The sequence below is a fragment of the Argopecten irradians genome, chromosome 2, assembly GCF_041381155.1.
Source record: "Argopecten irradians isolate NY chromosome 2, Ai_NY, whole genome shotgun sequence".
Taxonomy (NCBI): Eukaryota; Metazoa; Mollusca; class Bivalvia; order Pectinida; family Pectinidae; genus Argopecten; species Argopecten irradians.
The window spans coordinates 41,322,689-41,339,242 of record NC_091135.1 but is presented as its reverse complement, the minus strand read 5'-3'; the positions used below and the strand labels follow the sequence as shown (position 1 = coordinate 41,339,242).

Here is a 16,554-nt window from a genome sequence, read left to right as displayed (position 1 = left end):
GCAGACCAGATCGTTATATTTCGACCTTTTACAATGTAAGTATAACCGGGCAATGTATATTATTGTTTATGTGCGTTGTATGCATTGCTCTCATTCTGGCGTGCTCCCTATATATATCTAACCCCCCTACATTATGCCTTCGGCACATGTGTCCCAGTTTTTGACTCTAGTGTACCTATTTAGTAGTGGCTAGAGATTGTGTATTCAAATATTGACAGTTTGTGACGACCTTGTCCGAAATAAACTGATAAAGACTTGAAGCTGTGGCGTATGAACGTAATGCATACCTGTGTACCCTGCTCTAGTGGACATCACCGATAATGATTTCCAGATAATATCCCATCATCGGTAAGTACAATTGTATTAAAATTTACGTCTAATCATTTATAATTATTTGAAGCTTCCATGTAAATCTGCTTCCCACGTCTTTTTATGAGTTTTATAATATCATTCATCGATACCTTATGTACCGGGTTTTCAATAATTCGAAACTGCCATGAATTTTTTTAATACTTTAAGAAATTCTCTCGACAGTTGTTATGAAAGTTTGCTTCCCACATGTATATTTCTCATAGTTTTTATAATACAATTAACCAATAACTATTTCATTGATTTACAATTGCATTGCTATATCCTCTTGTAATATTTGTAGAAATATGATAATTTGTTGACCAGCTGAAATACGTCATAGTTGTTAAACTAAATAATACGATAAATATCAAATATCGCCCATATACATTTCAAAACTGCGCGCAAACATATAAGCAAAACAGTTTATCATGACTTGCAGTTTTGGACCATTATATTACATGATAGAAAACCAACTAAGCGTGATAATTTTCCCCATAGAAAAAACACGCTCCAGTGAAGACAATAAAACAGTTTTATTGCAGCTGATATAGGCTATGCAAATTATGTGTCCCACTTCTTGACACGAGGAAATACAAATACTACGGACAATAGAACTATCAGGTATATTGATAAGGCTCCGCCGTCAAATAACGTTACTCTGTAACGCAGGAATGCCAAACGTCGGGAGTCAATTATGCATGTACTGAAGGTAAGTGGAGGTGTTGCCACGGACACGTAAGTATTAGTATCCCTTGTGGTGATGTCCTTAATGATGGAGGTGAGGGGTGGTGTCCTTACTGATGTAGGGGAGGAGTGGTGTCCTTAGTGATGGAGGTGAAGAGTGGTGTCCTCAGTGATGGAGGTGAGGGGTGGTGTCCTTAGTGATGGAGGTGAGGGGTGGTGTCCTTAGTGATGGAGGTGAGGGGTGGTGTCCTTAGTGATGGAGGTGAGGAGTGGTGTCCTTAGTGTTGGAGGTGAGGGGTGGTATCCTTAGTAATGGAGGTGAGGGGTAGTGTCCTTAGTGATAAAGGTGAGAAGTGGTGTCCTTAGTGATGGAGGTTAGGGGTGGTGTCCTTAGTGATGTATGTGAGGGGTGGTGTCCTTAGTGATGGAGGTGAGGGGTGGTGTCATTAGTGATGTAGGGGAGGAGTGGTGTCCTTAGTGATGGAGGTGAAGAGTGGTGTCCTCAGTGATGGAGGTGAGGGTTGGTTTCCTTAGTGATGGAGGTGAGGGGTGGTGTTCTTAGTGATGGAGGAAGGGGTGGTGTCCTTAGTGATGGAGATGAGGAGTGGTGTTATTAGTGATGGAGTTGAGGGGTGGTGTCCTTAGTGATGGAGGTTAGGGTGGTGTCCTTAATGATGAAGGTGAGGGGTGGTGTCCTCAGTGATGGAGGTTAGGGTGGTGTCCGTAATGATGAAGGTGAGGGGTGGTGTCATTAGTGATGGAGGTAAGGGGGTGTCCTTTATGATGAAGATGAGGAGTGGTGTTATTAGTGATGGAGTTGAGGGGTGGTGTCCTTAGTGATGGAGGTGAGGAGTGGTGTCCTTAGTAATGGAGGTGAGGAGTTTAATCCTTAGTGATGTAGGTTAGGGGTGTTGTCCTTAGTGATGTTGGTGAGGGGTGGTGTCCTTTGTGATATAGGTGAGGAGTGCGGTCCTTAGTGATGGAGGTGAGGGGTGGTGTACTTAGTGATGGAGGTTAGGGATTTTGTCCTAAGTGATGAAGATGAGGGGTGGTGTCCTTACTGATGTAGGTCAGGGGTGGTGTCCTAAGTGATGTAGGTGAGGGGTGGTGGTGTCCTTAGTGATGTAGGTGAGTGGAGGTGTCCTTAAATATGGAGGTGCGGAGTGGTGTTCTTAGTGATGTAGTTGAGGAGTGGTGTACTTAGTGGTGTATGTGAGGAGTGGTGTCCTTAGTGATGGAGGTGAGGGGTGGTGTCCTTAGTAATGGAGTTTAGGGATGGTGTCCTCAGTGGTGCAGGTGAGGGGTGTAGTCCTTAGTAATTGAGGTGAGGAGTGGTGTCCTTAGTAATGGAGGTTAGGGGTGGTGTCCTTAGTAATGGAGGTTTGGGATGGTGTCCTTAGTGATGGAGGTGAGGAGTGGTGTACTTAGTGATGGAGGTGAGTGGTGGTTTCCTTAGTGATGGAGGTGAGGAGTGGTGTCCTTAGTGATTTAGGTGAGGAGTTGTGTCCTTAACGATGGAGGTGAGGAGTGATGTCCTTAGTGATGGAGGTGAGGGACGGTGTCCTTAGTGATGGAGGTGAGGAGTTGTGTTCTTGGTGATGTAGGTGAGGAGTGGTGTCCTTAGTGATGGAGGTGAGGGGCGGTGTTCTTAATGATGTAGGTGAGGGATGGTTTCCATAGTTATGGAGGTGAGGGGCGGTGTCCTAAGTGATGGAAGTGTGGAGTGGTGTCCTTAGTGATGGAGATGAGGGGCGGTGTACTTAGTGATGGAGGTGAGGGGCGATGTCCTTTGTGATGGAGGTTAGTGGTGGTGTCCTTAGTGATGCAGGTGAGGACTGCTGTCCTTAGTGATGGAGGTGAGGATGGTGTCTATAGTGATGGAGGTGAGGGGTGGTGTCCTTAATGATGGAGGTCAAGGGTGGTTTCGTAAGTGATGGACGTGAGGGGTGGTGTCCTTAGTGATGGAGGTGAGGGGTGGTGTCTTTATAGATGGAGGTGAGTTGTGTCCATAGTGATGGAGGTTAGGGGTGGTGTCCATAGTGATAAAGGTGAGGGGTAGTGACCTTAGTGATGGATGTGAGGAGTGGTGTCCTTATAGATGGAGGTGAGGAGTGGTGTCCTTATAGATGGAAGTGAGTTGTATCCATAGTGATGGAGGTTAGGGGTAGTGTCTTTAGTGATGGAGGTGAGGAGTGGTGTCCATAGTGATGGAGGTGAGGGGTGGTATCCATGGTGATGGAGGTTAGGGGTGGTGTCCTTAGTGATGGAGGTGAAGAGTGGTGTCCTCAGTGGTGGAGGTGAGGGGTGGTTTCCTTAGTGATGGAGGTAAGGGGTGGTGTTCTTAGTGATGGAGGTAGGGGTGGTGTCCCTTAGTGATGGAGATGAGGAGTGGTGTTCTTAGTAATGGAGTTGAGGGGTGGTGTCCTTAGTGATGGAGGTTAGGGTGGTGTCCTTGTCCTTAGTGATGTAGGTGAGAGGTAGTGTCCTGAGTGATGGAGGTGAGGAGTGGTGTCCTTAGTAATGGAGGTGAGGAGTTTAATCCTTAGTGATGTAGGTTAGGGGTGTTGTCCTTAGTGATGTATGTGAGGGGTGGTGTCCTTAGTGATGGAGGTGAGGGGTGGTTTCATTAGTGATGTAGGGGAGGAGTGGTGTCCTTAGTGATGGAGGTGAAGAGTGGTGTCCTCAGTGATGGAGGTGAGGGTTGGTTTCCTTAGTGATGGAGGTGAGGGGTGGTGTTCTTAGTGATGGAGGAAGGGGTGGTGTCCTTAGTGATGGAGATGAGGAGTGGTGTTATTAGTGATGGAGTTGAGGGGTGGTGTCCTTAGTGATGGAGGTTAGGGTGGTGTCCTTAATGATGAAGGTGAGGGGTGGTGTCCTCAGTGATGGAGGTTAGGGTGGTGTCCGTAATGATGAAGGTGAGGGGTGGTGTCATTAGTGATGGAGGTAAGGGGGTGTCCTTTATGATGAAGATGAGGAGTGGTGTTATTAGTGATGGAGTTGAGGGGTGGTGTCCTTAGTGATGGAGGTGAGGAGTGGTGTCCTTAGTAATGGAGGTGAGGAGTTTAATCCTTAGTGATGTAGGTTAGGGGTGTTGTCTTTAGTGATGTTGGTGAGGGGTGGTGTCCTTTGTGATATAGGTGAGGAGTGCGGTCCTTAGTGATGGAGGTGAGGGGTGGTGTACTTAGTGATGGAGGTTAGGGATTTTGTCCTAAGTGATGAAGATGAGGGGTGGTGTCCTTACTGATGTAGGTCAGGGGTGGTGTCCTTAGTGATGTAGGTGAGGGGTGGTGTCCTTAGTGATGTAGGTGAGTGGAGGTGTCCTTAAATATGGAGGTGCGGAGTGGTGTTCTTAGTGATGTAGTTGAGGAGTGGTGTACTTAGTGGTGTATGTGAGGAGTGGTGTCCTTAGTGATGGAGGTGAGGGGTGGTGTCCTTAGTAATGGAGTTTAGGGATGGTGTCCTCAGTGGTGCAGGTGAGGGGTGTAGTCCTTAGTAATGGAGGTGAGGAGTGGTGTTCTTAGTAATGGAGGTTAGGGGTGGTGTCCTTAGTAATGGAGGTTTGGGATGGTGTCCTTAGTGATGGAGGTGAGGAGTGGTGTACTTAGTGATGGAGGTGAGTGGTGGTTTCCTTAGTGATGGAGGTGAGGAGTGGTGTCCTTAGTGATTTAGGTGAGGAGTTGTGTCCTTAACGATGGAGGTGAGGAGTGATGTCCTTAGTGATGGAGGTGAGGGACGGTGTCCTTAGTGATGGAGGTGAGGAGTTGTGTTCTTGGTGATGTAGGTGAGGAGTGGTGTCCTTAGTGATGGAGGTGAGGGGCGGTGTTCTTAATGATGTAGGTGAGGGATGGTTTCCATAGTTATGGAGGTGAGGGGCGGTGTCCTAAGTGATGGAAGTGTGGGAGTGGTGTCCTTAGTGATGGAGATGAGGGGCGGTGTACTTAGTGATGGAGGTGAGGGGCGATGTCCTTTGTGATGGAGGTTAGTGGTGGTGTCCTTAGTGATGCAGGTGAGGACTGCTGTCCTTAGTGATGGAGGTGAGGATGGTGTCCATAGTGATGGAGGTGAGGGGTGGTGTCCTTAATGATGGAGGTCAAGGGTGGTTTCGTAAGTGATGGACGTGAGGGGTGGTGTCCTTAGTGATGGAGGTGAGGGGTGGTGTCTTTATAGATGGAGGTGAGTTGTGTCCATAGTGATGGAGGTTAGGGGTGGTGTCCATAGTGATAAAGGTGAGGGGTAGTGACCTTAGTGATGGATGTGAGGAGTGGTGTCCTTATAGATGGAGGTGAGGAGTGGTGTCCTTATAGATGGAAGTGAGTTGTATCCATAGTGATGGAGGTTAGGGGTAGTGTCTTTAGTGATGGAGGTGAGGAGTGGTGTCCATAGTGATGGAGGTGAGGGGTGGTATCCATGGTGATGGAGGTTAGGGGTGGTGTCCTTAGTGATGGAGGTGAAGAGTGGTGTCCTCAGTGGTGGAGGTGAGGGGTGGTTTCCTTAGTGATGGAGGTAAGGGGTGGTGTTCTTAGTGATGGAGGTAGGGGTGGTGTCCTTAGTGATGGAGATGAGGAGTGGTGTTCTTAGTAATGGAGTTGAGGGGTGGTGTCCTTAGTGATGGAGGTTAGGGTGGTGTCCTTAGTGATGTAGGTGAGAGGTAGTGTCCTGAGTGATGGAGGTGAGGAGTGGTGTCCTTAGTAATGGAGGTGAGGAGTTTAATCCTTAGTGATGTAGGTTAGGGGTGTTGTCCTTAGTGATGTTGGTGAGTGGTGGTGTCCTTAGTGATATAGGTGAGGAGTGGGGTCCTTAGTGATGGAGGTGAAGGGTGGTGTACTTAGTGATGGAGGTTAGGGATTTTGTCCTAAGTGATGAAGATGAGGGGTGGTGTCCTTACTGATGTAGGTCAGGAGTGGTGTCCTTAGTGATGTAGGTGAGGGGTGGTGTCCTTAAATATGGAGGTGCGGAGTGGTGTCCTTAGTGATGGAGTTGAGGAGTGGTGTACTTAGTGGTGTATGTGAGGAGTGGTGTCCTTAGTGATGGAGGTGAGGGGTGGTGTCCTTAGTAATGGAGTTTAGGGATGGTGTCCTCAGTGGTGCAGGTGAGGGGTGTAGTCCTTAGTAATTGAGGTGAGGAGTGGTGTCCTTAGTAATGGAGGTTAGGGGTGGTGTCCTTAGTAATGGAGGTTTGGGATGGTGTCCTTAGTGATGGAAGAAGGAGTGGTGTCCTTAATGATGGAGGTGAGTGGTGGTTTCCTTAGTGATGGAGGTGAGGAGTGGTGTTCTTAGTGATTTAGGTGAGGAGTTGTGTCCTTAACGATGGAGGTGAGGAGTGATGTCCTTAGTGATGGAGGTGAGGGACGGTGTCCTTAGTGATGGAGGTGAGGAGTTGTGTTCTTGGTGATGTAGGTGAGGAGTGGTGTCCTTAGTGATCGAGGTGAGGGGTGGTGTTCTTAATGATGTAGGTGAGGGATGGTTTCCATAGTTATGGAGGTGAGGGGCGGTGTCCTAAGTGATGGATGTGTGGAGTGGTGTCCTTAGTGATGGAGATGAGGGGCGGTGTACTTAGTGATGGAGGTGAGGGGCGATGTCCTTTGTGATGGAGGTTAGTGGTGGTGTCCTTAGTGATGCAGGTGAGGACTGCTGTCCTTAGTGATGGAGGTGAGGATGGTGTCCATAGTGATGGAGGTGAGGGGTGGTGTCCTTAGTGATGGAGGTTAAGGGTGGTTTCGTTAGTGATGGACGTGAGGGGTGTTGTCCTTAGTGATGGAGGTGAGGGGTGGTGTCCTTATAGATGGAGGTGAGTTGTGTCCATAGTGATGGAGGTTAGGGGTGGTGTCCATAGTGATAGAGGTGAGGGGTATTGACCTTAGTGATGGAGGTGAGGAGTGGTGTCCTTATAGATGGAGGTGAGGAGTGGTGTCCTCATAGATGGAGGTGAGTTGTATCCATAGTGATGGAGGTTAGGAGTGGTGTCTTTAGTGATGGAGGTGAGGAGTGGTGTCCATAGTGATGGAGGTGAGGGGTGGTGTCCATAGTGATGGAGGTTAGGGGTGGTGTCCTTAGTGATGGAGGAGAGGGGTGGTGTCCATAGTGATGGAGGTGAGGAGTGGTGTCCTTAGTGATGGAGGTGAGGGGTGGTGTCCATAGTGATGGAGGTTAGGGGTGGTGTCCATAGTGATGTAGGTGAGGGGTGGTGTCCATAGTGATGGAGGTGATGGGTGGTGTCCATAGTGATGGAGGTTAGGGGTGGTGTCCATAGTGATGGAGGTGAGGGGTGGTGTCCATAGTGATGGAGGTGAGGAGTGGTGTCCTTAGTGATGGAGGTGAGGGGTGGTGTCCATAGTGATGGAGGTGAGGGGTGGTGACCTTAGTGATGGAGGTTAGGAGTGGTGTCCTTATAGATGGAAGTGAGTTGTGTCTATAGTGATGGAGGTTAGGGGTGGTGTCCTTAGTGATGGAGGTGAGAGGTGGTGTCTTTAGTGATGGAGGTTAGGGGTGATGTCCTTAGTGATGGAGGTGAGGGGTGGTGTCCTTTGTGATGGAGTTTAGGGGTGGTGTTCTCAGTGGTGCAGGTGAGGGGTGGTGTCCTTAGTGATGGATGTGAGGAGTGGTGTCCTTAGGGATGGAGTTGTTGAGGAGTGGTGTACTTAGTGGTGTAGGTGAGGAGTGGTGTCCTTAATGATGAAGGTGAGGAGTGGTGTCCTTTGTAATGGAGGGGAGGTGTGGTGTCCTTAGTGATGGATGTTAGGGATGGTGTCCTTAGTGATGGAGGTGAGGAGTGATGTCCTTAATGAATGAGGTGATCGGTGGTGTCCTTAGTGATGGAGATGAGGAGTGGTGTCCTTAGTGATGGAGGTGAGGGGTGTTGTCCTTAGTGATGGAGGTGAGGAGTGGTGTCCTTAGTGATGGAGGTGAGGGGCGGTGTCCTTAGTGATTGAGGTGAGGAGTTGTGTTCTTGGTGATGTAGGTGAGGAGTGGTGTCCTTAGTGATGGAGGTGAGGGGTGGTGTCCTAAGTGATGTAGGTGAGGGGTGGTGTCCTTAATGATGTAGGTGAAGGATGTGTCCTTAGTTATCGAGTTGAGGGGCGGTGTCCTTAGTGATGGAGGTGAGGATTGGTGTCCTAAGTGATGGAGGTGAGGATTGGTGTCCTTAGTGATGTAAGAAAAGAGTGGTGTCCTTAGTGATGGAGGTGAGGGGTGGTGTCCTTAGTGATGTAGGTGAGGGGTGGTGTCCTTAGTGATGTAGGTGAGGAGTGGTGTCCTTAGTGATGTAGGTGAGGGGTAGTGTCCTAAGTGATGGAGGTGAAGAGTGGTGTCCTTAGTGATGGAGGTGAGGGGTGGTGTCCTTAGTGATGGAGGTGAGGGGTGGTGTCCTTAGTGATGGAGGTGAGGAGTGGTGTCCTTAATGATGGAGGTGAGGAGTCGTGTCCTTAATGATGGAGGTGAGGAGTGGTGTCCTAAGTGATGGAGGTGAGGGGTGGTGCCCATATTGAATTAGGTGAGGTTTGGTGTTCTTGTCGATGGAGGTTAGGTGTGGTGTCCTTAGTGATGGAGGTGAGGGGTGGTGTCCTTAGTGATTGAGGTGAGGAGTGGTGTCCTTAATGATGGAGGTGAGGAGTCGTGTCCTTAATGATGGAGGTGAGGAGTGGTGTCCTAAGTGATGGAGGTGAGGGGTGGTGCCCATATTGAATTAGGTGAGGTTTGGTGTTCTTGGCGATGGAGGTTAGAGGTCCCTATTGATGGGATGCTCAATGTCCTTATGTTAAATGTAAGTGAGATAGGAGGAGCAGAAGATACAGATGATATTTTCATAACAATGAAATGTATATCTACAGCTATCGGGGTTTGCAATACATTGTATTTAGGTTAAAGGAGTAGGATTATCGTGCGAAGGTAGCTTGTGGAAAATTTGTTTTGACTGCAAGCTAGCACAACGATTAAAACCAACAACGTCTGAGTAAATAAAGTTATGATAGGTTATCTCAAAAACATCTAATTATCTACAATTATCCTAATTAATGGCGTTAAAAAGTGGGTTCAATACCATAATAGCTGTTGTTAGTAATGTGAAAGGAAGATCTTAATTGCTATTTATTACATTCCCCATTCCTTTGTACATTCCTGAATTGTATATAATACCGTTTGCTCTGCCGTTACACAGTGTAGTTACAGTCTATTGCGCTTGCACAATGTACATTGGTAGTAATGTCCTTCAAATTTATTCAGATGGTATAACTTTCGAGTTTATTGATTCAGGAATTGTTTATTTGAGAAAATTAGGATAGCATTTGTCTATCCTTTGCACCGCATATTCCTGTAATAGCTCACAACAAAATATGATAAAATTATCTATATTTTTTTGCAGACGATCCAATATGGAGGACAAACACCTCCTGCTGATGGTGTTTTTAGGCATTCTGGCTTTGTATCTTGGCAACCGGATTATAAACGGAAGTGGTCATTCTTACCGGGAAAGGATCATTTCTCTGGCCACACCGGACCAGGATTTGGTCAGCCATTCTAAGGAGTTCAATGTACCGGAAGTGATAAAGGTTAAGTGATAAGTATTTATTTCATTTAAAACTGCTTATCCATGATAAATAGTAGTACTAAATGTTAACCTTTAATAACATTATCACGCAGTGGCCGATTCCCGAGTGATGTCTAGACATATTACTAAAAGTCCATTGCACATGACGTGCGGCAGTTGCAGGTACTGACCGCAGGTCGATGTTTTTTCTCTGGGTGATTCGATTCTCCTCCATCCCTTAAACCTGGCATATTCTGACTGGGTAACACAAAAAAAAAGAGAGAAAAAAAAAGAAAAAAAAGAAACAAAGATGTACACTATACATAACTAAATTACACCCGCAACACTCTGGCTGTTACTAACTACCAACGCAAAGCCTTAGTAGATAATGGACGACCGCAATTTCGCAAACGAAAGATGCATTCTCGGTTAATGCTGGGTTTATTACGTTGTTGTTTCATTGTTCAATGGAGTCGACGGACCTTGGCCTTTTTGTAAACATTAAATATTTAAACATGAATTCATTTCAAAATGAAAATGGGAAATGTGCACACATTTAGCGGTGAGCCAATGTAGCCTGATTAATGGGTTAAGATACAAAAAAAAAAAAAAAATACATGGGACCATTCAGTCAGTTGTTGATTTCATAAAACAACGAGTTCTGTAGCCGCCCCAGAAATGCATTGCGCGAAAAAAAAATCTTTATAGAAATATTAATTTCTCAAAATCGTGTAAAAATCACATTAACATCGCGTTAAATTTGAATTAGTTTTTACATGCACCATATAAAATGTCCCTTCGCTCAGTTTCATGCTAACGGAAATATGTTCATCCTACAAACACAATATAAACCACTAGGAGTTTAGCGTGGGACAAAGATACTAGACAACCCATATTTATTTAATCTTGCGACAAATTGATAACTCGAAGTTTCAATCCATGTCAATCTCGCTTTGCTACTGAGCGATTTTCTTCCAAATTTACATGTATCATGTGTTACTATTTTTTGTTTCATAATTCAGATAGAATGTGTATTTCGACAAAAGTTCAAGGAGCATTGGTTCCCTCCTCTGCATTATAAACCGTTAATCTGGAGTTGCGTACATGTTATATCATATCTTCATTTCGTCATAAAAATTGACGCTGATTTACTGCTAAAACGTAACATTTTATCACTGAAAATCGCAACTAGATCATAATATTCGTATGTCAGACAAACACACACACCGCCCCGTAAACATTATTATAGTTAACAACGGTGGGGTTTTGCGCCCCGTAAACATTATTATAGTTAACAACGATGGGGTTTGGAGTGAATATGATAAGAAATGAGGTTAACGATATATTAATGACCAATGAAGAGAATTCGGTCAAATTTATAGTTTATCAGATAAATATGATATCATGTCAGTTAGGTAGTGACATGATACTGTCACAATCCCAACAACATGATATACCTATGTGATAATATTTAGGTACATACTTAACATAAACAAACAAATAAAACACCCTGTACTACTTGTCTAGTAAACAGCAATACTTCTAACAACACAATTAATACTTTTCTTGTATGATCTTATTAATTTCATGGTACATGTATATAATTAGATTTTGAGTTGGAGGCGAAAACGTTTTGTGAAAGCTATTGATAAAATAAAAATAATTATAAATTAATCATAAAAAGAAATGTCATTCTTATGTATATATTGCATGATTATAAAGCACGTAAAGGTATGATTTTTACCTTTTTGTTTAAGAAAACAAATATAAACCACTTAAAGGCACGGCAATAATAAATGTAAACTGTAATTCGCATAACCATCGATGTTAAATACATTTTTCATTGTAATAATTAGAAATGTTTAAACTCCCTTTGTCAATATGAAAGATGTAAAGCGTCTTTGAAAATGAAATTGGAGATATACCCCAATAATGATATAAAAATAGCCTTTATTTTCTCCTAAACAGGTAACTGAGGATGTGTATGTAGCCATTGGTTACGCTCTTGCCAATTCTATCTTGCTGGAGGGACCCACTGGTCTGGTGGTGGTTGACGTAACGGAAAGTACAGAGGCTGCTTCGAAGATACTGGCTGCCTTCCGGAACATATCGGACAAACCTATCCAAGCCATTGTTTACACACATAACCATGCCGATCACACTATTGGAGCGTCGGTAAGTCTCATAATCAATGGTTACTTCGCTAGATTTCAAAATTGGTTGCCATCTCCATCTGGTATTACGTTAAGTAAATGTTTTCGGCTGTCTGATTAAAATAATCAATAAGTACTACGGCTGAACAACCGTCGCAACGACGGAGGCAAGGAACAAGTCATGTAAAAAAGACTAAATAATCAGATTGAGTTTTGGGTTAAGTCACCTCCCATTCGAAGTACTGTACCTAATGTAAGTGTAATCGCTGGCGGATTCTAGACTTTCGAAGCAGGTCATAATTTTCTTTCTACTTGTACAAAGTTTAAATTCAACGTGTAACGAAAACCAGAGTGTTAAATCGTAGGAGGATAAAGTGGAGCTGGTCATATCGCTTCCCATATTTGGGTACTGATCGTTCTTCCACACAGTAGCGTGGTTCGATGGAGAACGAATCCACATCACATACTTCTGATTCAGCGTTGGCACAATCGGACTTGCTCATCCACATCCAAGTTGCAAAGCCTATCAATTGGTTTGGCTTATCGTCAATAAACCACTGTCCACAGCAAGAAAATACAGCTGTAACACCAATGTGCTCTATAACGATCAAACTCAAGGAATATGGATGAAAGATCAAAAACACTAGATTACAGAAAGATGCAAGTTGCAGTCGAATTTGCCATACACATCAATGTTGCGAAACCTATCTATTGGTTTGCCTTATAGAGTTCAATAAACCAGTGAAAGATGCAAATGCTGCGTTTAAAGAACATCACAATACTCTAAAACTTCCAAACCGTTTCAACCATAGATTTAACCCAGATTTGATTTTATGTATCGAAAATTAAAATGCATGATTTCTTTTAATGGGATTCTGCGCCAGCCATAACAAATGGTTTTGATTGGGGTTCTGATATAATTATACTTCTGCTGTCTCCAAATCAGTAATGTTAATCACATATTACGTGTAAATTACTACACTCATGAAGTCATTTTATAGGACGCTTAATAGAAATAGGCAACACTTTTCACTCAATAGAATATCATATTGACACCACATTGGATGTTTATTTCCCTTCAAAGATGGCCATATTAAAAGTTTTAAAGTCAATACGTACCGAAGTATCAACTCTGTGTAGCTCAAATGGCTGAGACGGTGGTGAAGGTTCAGTGTTCGAATCTTTTCCTTGACAAGCAACAGAAATAATTTATTTTGTCACATCAATTAGATATATTGAATTAATGTGATATAAAATATATGAAATAAAAAATAAAGATGATAAAACATGATAAAAAATCTTTAAAAAAACATATCTCGTAAAAATTGTGCCACGTCAACCCTGGTGCATGTAGGGAAAGAGTTAGCTACTGTTGTAGCGGAAAAGATATCCCATTCTGACTGACTTCAGAAGGTGATATCTTTTCCGCTACAACAGTAGCTAGAAAAGAGTCAGTATGGATTAGTAACTATAATTAATACAATTTAGTTTTCGCAGCAATTACATGTACTATTAAGGAATACATTTGCCGCCTATTATGCGAACAATGAAGTGGACAACTAGTAGAAATCTATTTTGGACAAGGGAGACCTATAAAATTTAACGTGACATTGTACCTGTAGTGTATTTTGAGCTCGAGCAACAGGTGTGCGCGGCCTACATATGTAGGTCGTGGCAGGCGGAAAGTAACCGTACCTTTTTAGCATATTATTTTCTGCGTCAGAAAGAAAAAAAAAATCTCCAGCAAGGTAGCGCCACAATTTCATATATTGTCAATGAATGCTCCTTTCATATCAGTCTTTTATAGAGGACCCGAAGAATCTCCCTGATATCTGGGCCCACAAGAAGATGCTACCCGAAATGCAGCGATCCTTCTCTACAATTAGCGGTGCTACGTACACCCGAGCGATGAGGCAGTTCGGAGTTCTTCTTCCTGAAGCTATCAATGCCGGAATCGGCCTCAGACTGAAATATGGAGCGTCGGACGGAAGTCTCGGAGTAGTCGTACCTAACAAGGTTGTCTCTAAGGCCATCACAGACGTTACACTGGCAGGTGGGTGAGTCTTTCTGACCATATTGAATATTTTCAATAAACCAAGATTATGTCGGAATATAGGAGCGTAGTGATAGCATAGCAGAAATCTAATCAGTACAACTAATTAATTGATTGATTGATCGATGACAAAACTGCGTAGACTTCGATTCAGGAAGATCATTTCATTTTCAAAGCAGAATGTAATGATGTATCAATATATTCTCACTGCACTACTAAATTGCTTAAGCTGAACTTAAGATGATATGTATTCGATTAACTCCTCGCTATCCAGACACACTCGTGTTTATTAAAAGTCGTAAGGGTAGCCGAAGATGACGGCTGGTTTGGTTAAATCATGATTTAGATTACCACCCTTACTCGACAATTTTGGTCAGAAATGAGTGCTGCTTCCTCCTCCTTTCTCAAACGCGGGTTTGGGACGGGTAACGGCGGAATTCAGGATGTAGACTAGATTGCCTGCCATAGTTTTTCCACACTTTGCTTGGCTTCGCTCAGAAACAACATCCTAAGTAAATATATGTGAGCGTATACGCTAGTAGAAAAAAATGGTACTAATGCAGATAATCCAGTCCTTTGTAGACGTAGACACAAAACCACAATTATTTACATTTACATGAATAGTTTAGGATCGTTTGTGAAACCCAGATGAGTTGATATTACGCACCAGTGTCACCACCATTGATTACATAATATTTTTTCCATTGTAAGGAATCCCAGTACAGATTATACACATTCCCGGGGAAACAGACGATCAGATTGGAGTGTGGATCGCAGACAGAAAAATATTCCTTTGTGCGGACGATATCTACCGAGCTTTTCCAAATTTATACGCTATTCGGGGAACGCCGTCCCGTGATCTTATGCAGTGGGTTAATTCCCTTGACATTATGATTGAGCTAGGTCCTGAGTATCTTATTCCGAGTCACACCCGGCCGCTCCAGGGCAAACGCTACATTAGAGAGACGCTTACCGCATACAGGGACGCCATACAATATGTTCATGACCAAACTGTACGTTATATTAACAAGGGATTGACGAAAGAGGAGATAGTGGAATTGGTCAAATTGCCTCCACATTTGGCCGCCCATCCTTACCTACGGGAGTTCTACGGCACAGTAGCCTGGTCAGTGAAAGGTGTCTTTACATCTTATGTTGGTTGGTTCAGTGGTGACGCAGTCGAACTCGCTCCGTTAACACCCAAAACCAAAGCGGAGAAAATGGTTCGTCTTATCGGCGTCAACAAACTAATGGATGCCGCAAAGACTGCTTATAAAGAAAAAGACTATCAATGGGCTTTAGAACTATCTTCACACGTGCTCCACACGAACAAAGACAATACAGAAGCACGAGACATTAAGATAGATTCCCTGTCATCACTTGGGGCGATGCAGACAAGCGCAAATGGCAGAAATTATTACCTAACCGCCGCTTTTGAGGAAGCGTCAGAAATCAATATGAAAAATCAGAAAAATAAACTAAGAATCGGTGCAATCAAAAGTGTTCCAGTCACCCCAATCATCCACGCTCTTTCGGTCCGATTCAAACCGGAAGATTGTTCATCTATGTCCGAGCAGCTTTATTTTGAATTTACAGACACAAACACTCATGTTGTGGTTACCATTCGTAATTCTATTGCCATAGTTACAGATAGTCCTTCAAGTACTTATGACGTCAAGGTGTCGCTGACAGAGACGGTGTTCAAGGAAATCATATCTAGTCGTACCAGGGCGTTAACGGCATATGGTGGCGGGGAACTTGTGGTCGAAGGCGGGTTGATGAAATTCAGAAATATTATGGGATGCTTTGACAGTGACTAATATGAAATCAGAATCAGACGGTGGCTTTTTGATGTTTTGATAAAACTCTAATTGATTTTTTATCAAAATTAGAATATTATTATTACAGATGTTTTTATAAGCTCGCAAAAGACTCTATCCTCAATCAATCTTTTATTAACCAAAAGCCCTTAGACTTATATAATTACATTTGTAGATATATTGACAATGTAGTTAGGATTACGGCCCTTTGGCTCGATGTTTTAAACTAAGTGTTAAAAGATAAGTTGTTGTATCTTAAATATTTATTACATTCCTGAATCAATTGTAAAGGAGGTTTAAATTATCTTTATTTACATTACTGGAAATGGTTTGGATTATTCCATGATATTCCAGAGGTTCTCAAAACGAAGAGACGCCATTACGACTGTCACTTGTTTGTTAATTCATCGTATGTTGTGTATTCTAAGTTAGATGTTGATATTACGATGAACTCAACGACAACAATTAAATGGTGCTATTACGGGTATCACCAAACAGATGTTATGGGTTATTTAAAGGGCAATTAAATGAGGTAACGTAACAAGTAGAATGTTAAATAATTGAAGCGTATGTGTATTTAATGTTGCATGAGTGAAAGGGTATATAATAATAAGTGGCATTAAATGAAAAGAAATGTGAAAAATGTGTTCTTAATCAATTAAAACATGTAAAAATACAAGTTTTTCGCTAGTTTGCTTTTAAAGCACACAAATGGTTATTTTTCAAGTTTGTTTTGAATGTAGATAATGCATGCGTGTAGATGCATTGCGTTAACGGAATTTGAGTGGACTTTTTTTAATAAAGAGAACTGGTCCCAAGAACATGAAGCAGTCTGAACAGTGTTAAGATCAAACTTAGTCAATGACAGAGGTCATATAAAAACTTACACCATTTTCATTGTCAAACACTAATACGTTCCGTGATCCTGGAGTTCGAATTACATTAGTTTTGAACGATTTCACTTATTCCATTA

At 43.2% G+C, this 16,554-nt stretch overlaps 1 protein-coding gene across 3 annotated transcripts; it reads left to right on the top strand.

Annotated features, from left to right (window-relative positions):
* Nucleotides 1-207: 207 nt before the first annotated feature.
* LOC138315513 (linear primary-alkylsulfatase-like) lies at nt 208-16,224 on the top strand. Of its 3 annotated transcripts, none has more exons than XM_069256581.1 (5): nt 208-348; nt 9,391-9,577; nt 11,524-11,730; nt 13,506-13,761; nt 14,473-16,224. In XM_069256581.1, exons 2-5 carry the CDS (start codon nt 9,401-9,403, stop codon nt 15,579-15,581), a joined length of 1,749 nt encoding a protein of 582 aa, XP_069112682.1. In that variant the 5' UTR covers nt 208-348; nt 9,391-9,400; the 3' UTR covers nt 15,582-16,224. The 3 variants fall into 3 exon arrangements, with proteins under 3 accessions (XP_069112682.1, XP_069112683.1, XP_069112681.1); XM_069256582.1 differs by lacking the exon at nt 208-348 and adding an exon at nt 395-1,060; XM_069256580.1 differs by lacking the exon at nt 208-348 and having other exon boundaries at nt 8,026-9,577.
* Nucleotides 16,225-16,554: the final 330 nt, after the last annotated feature.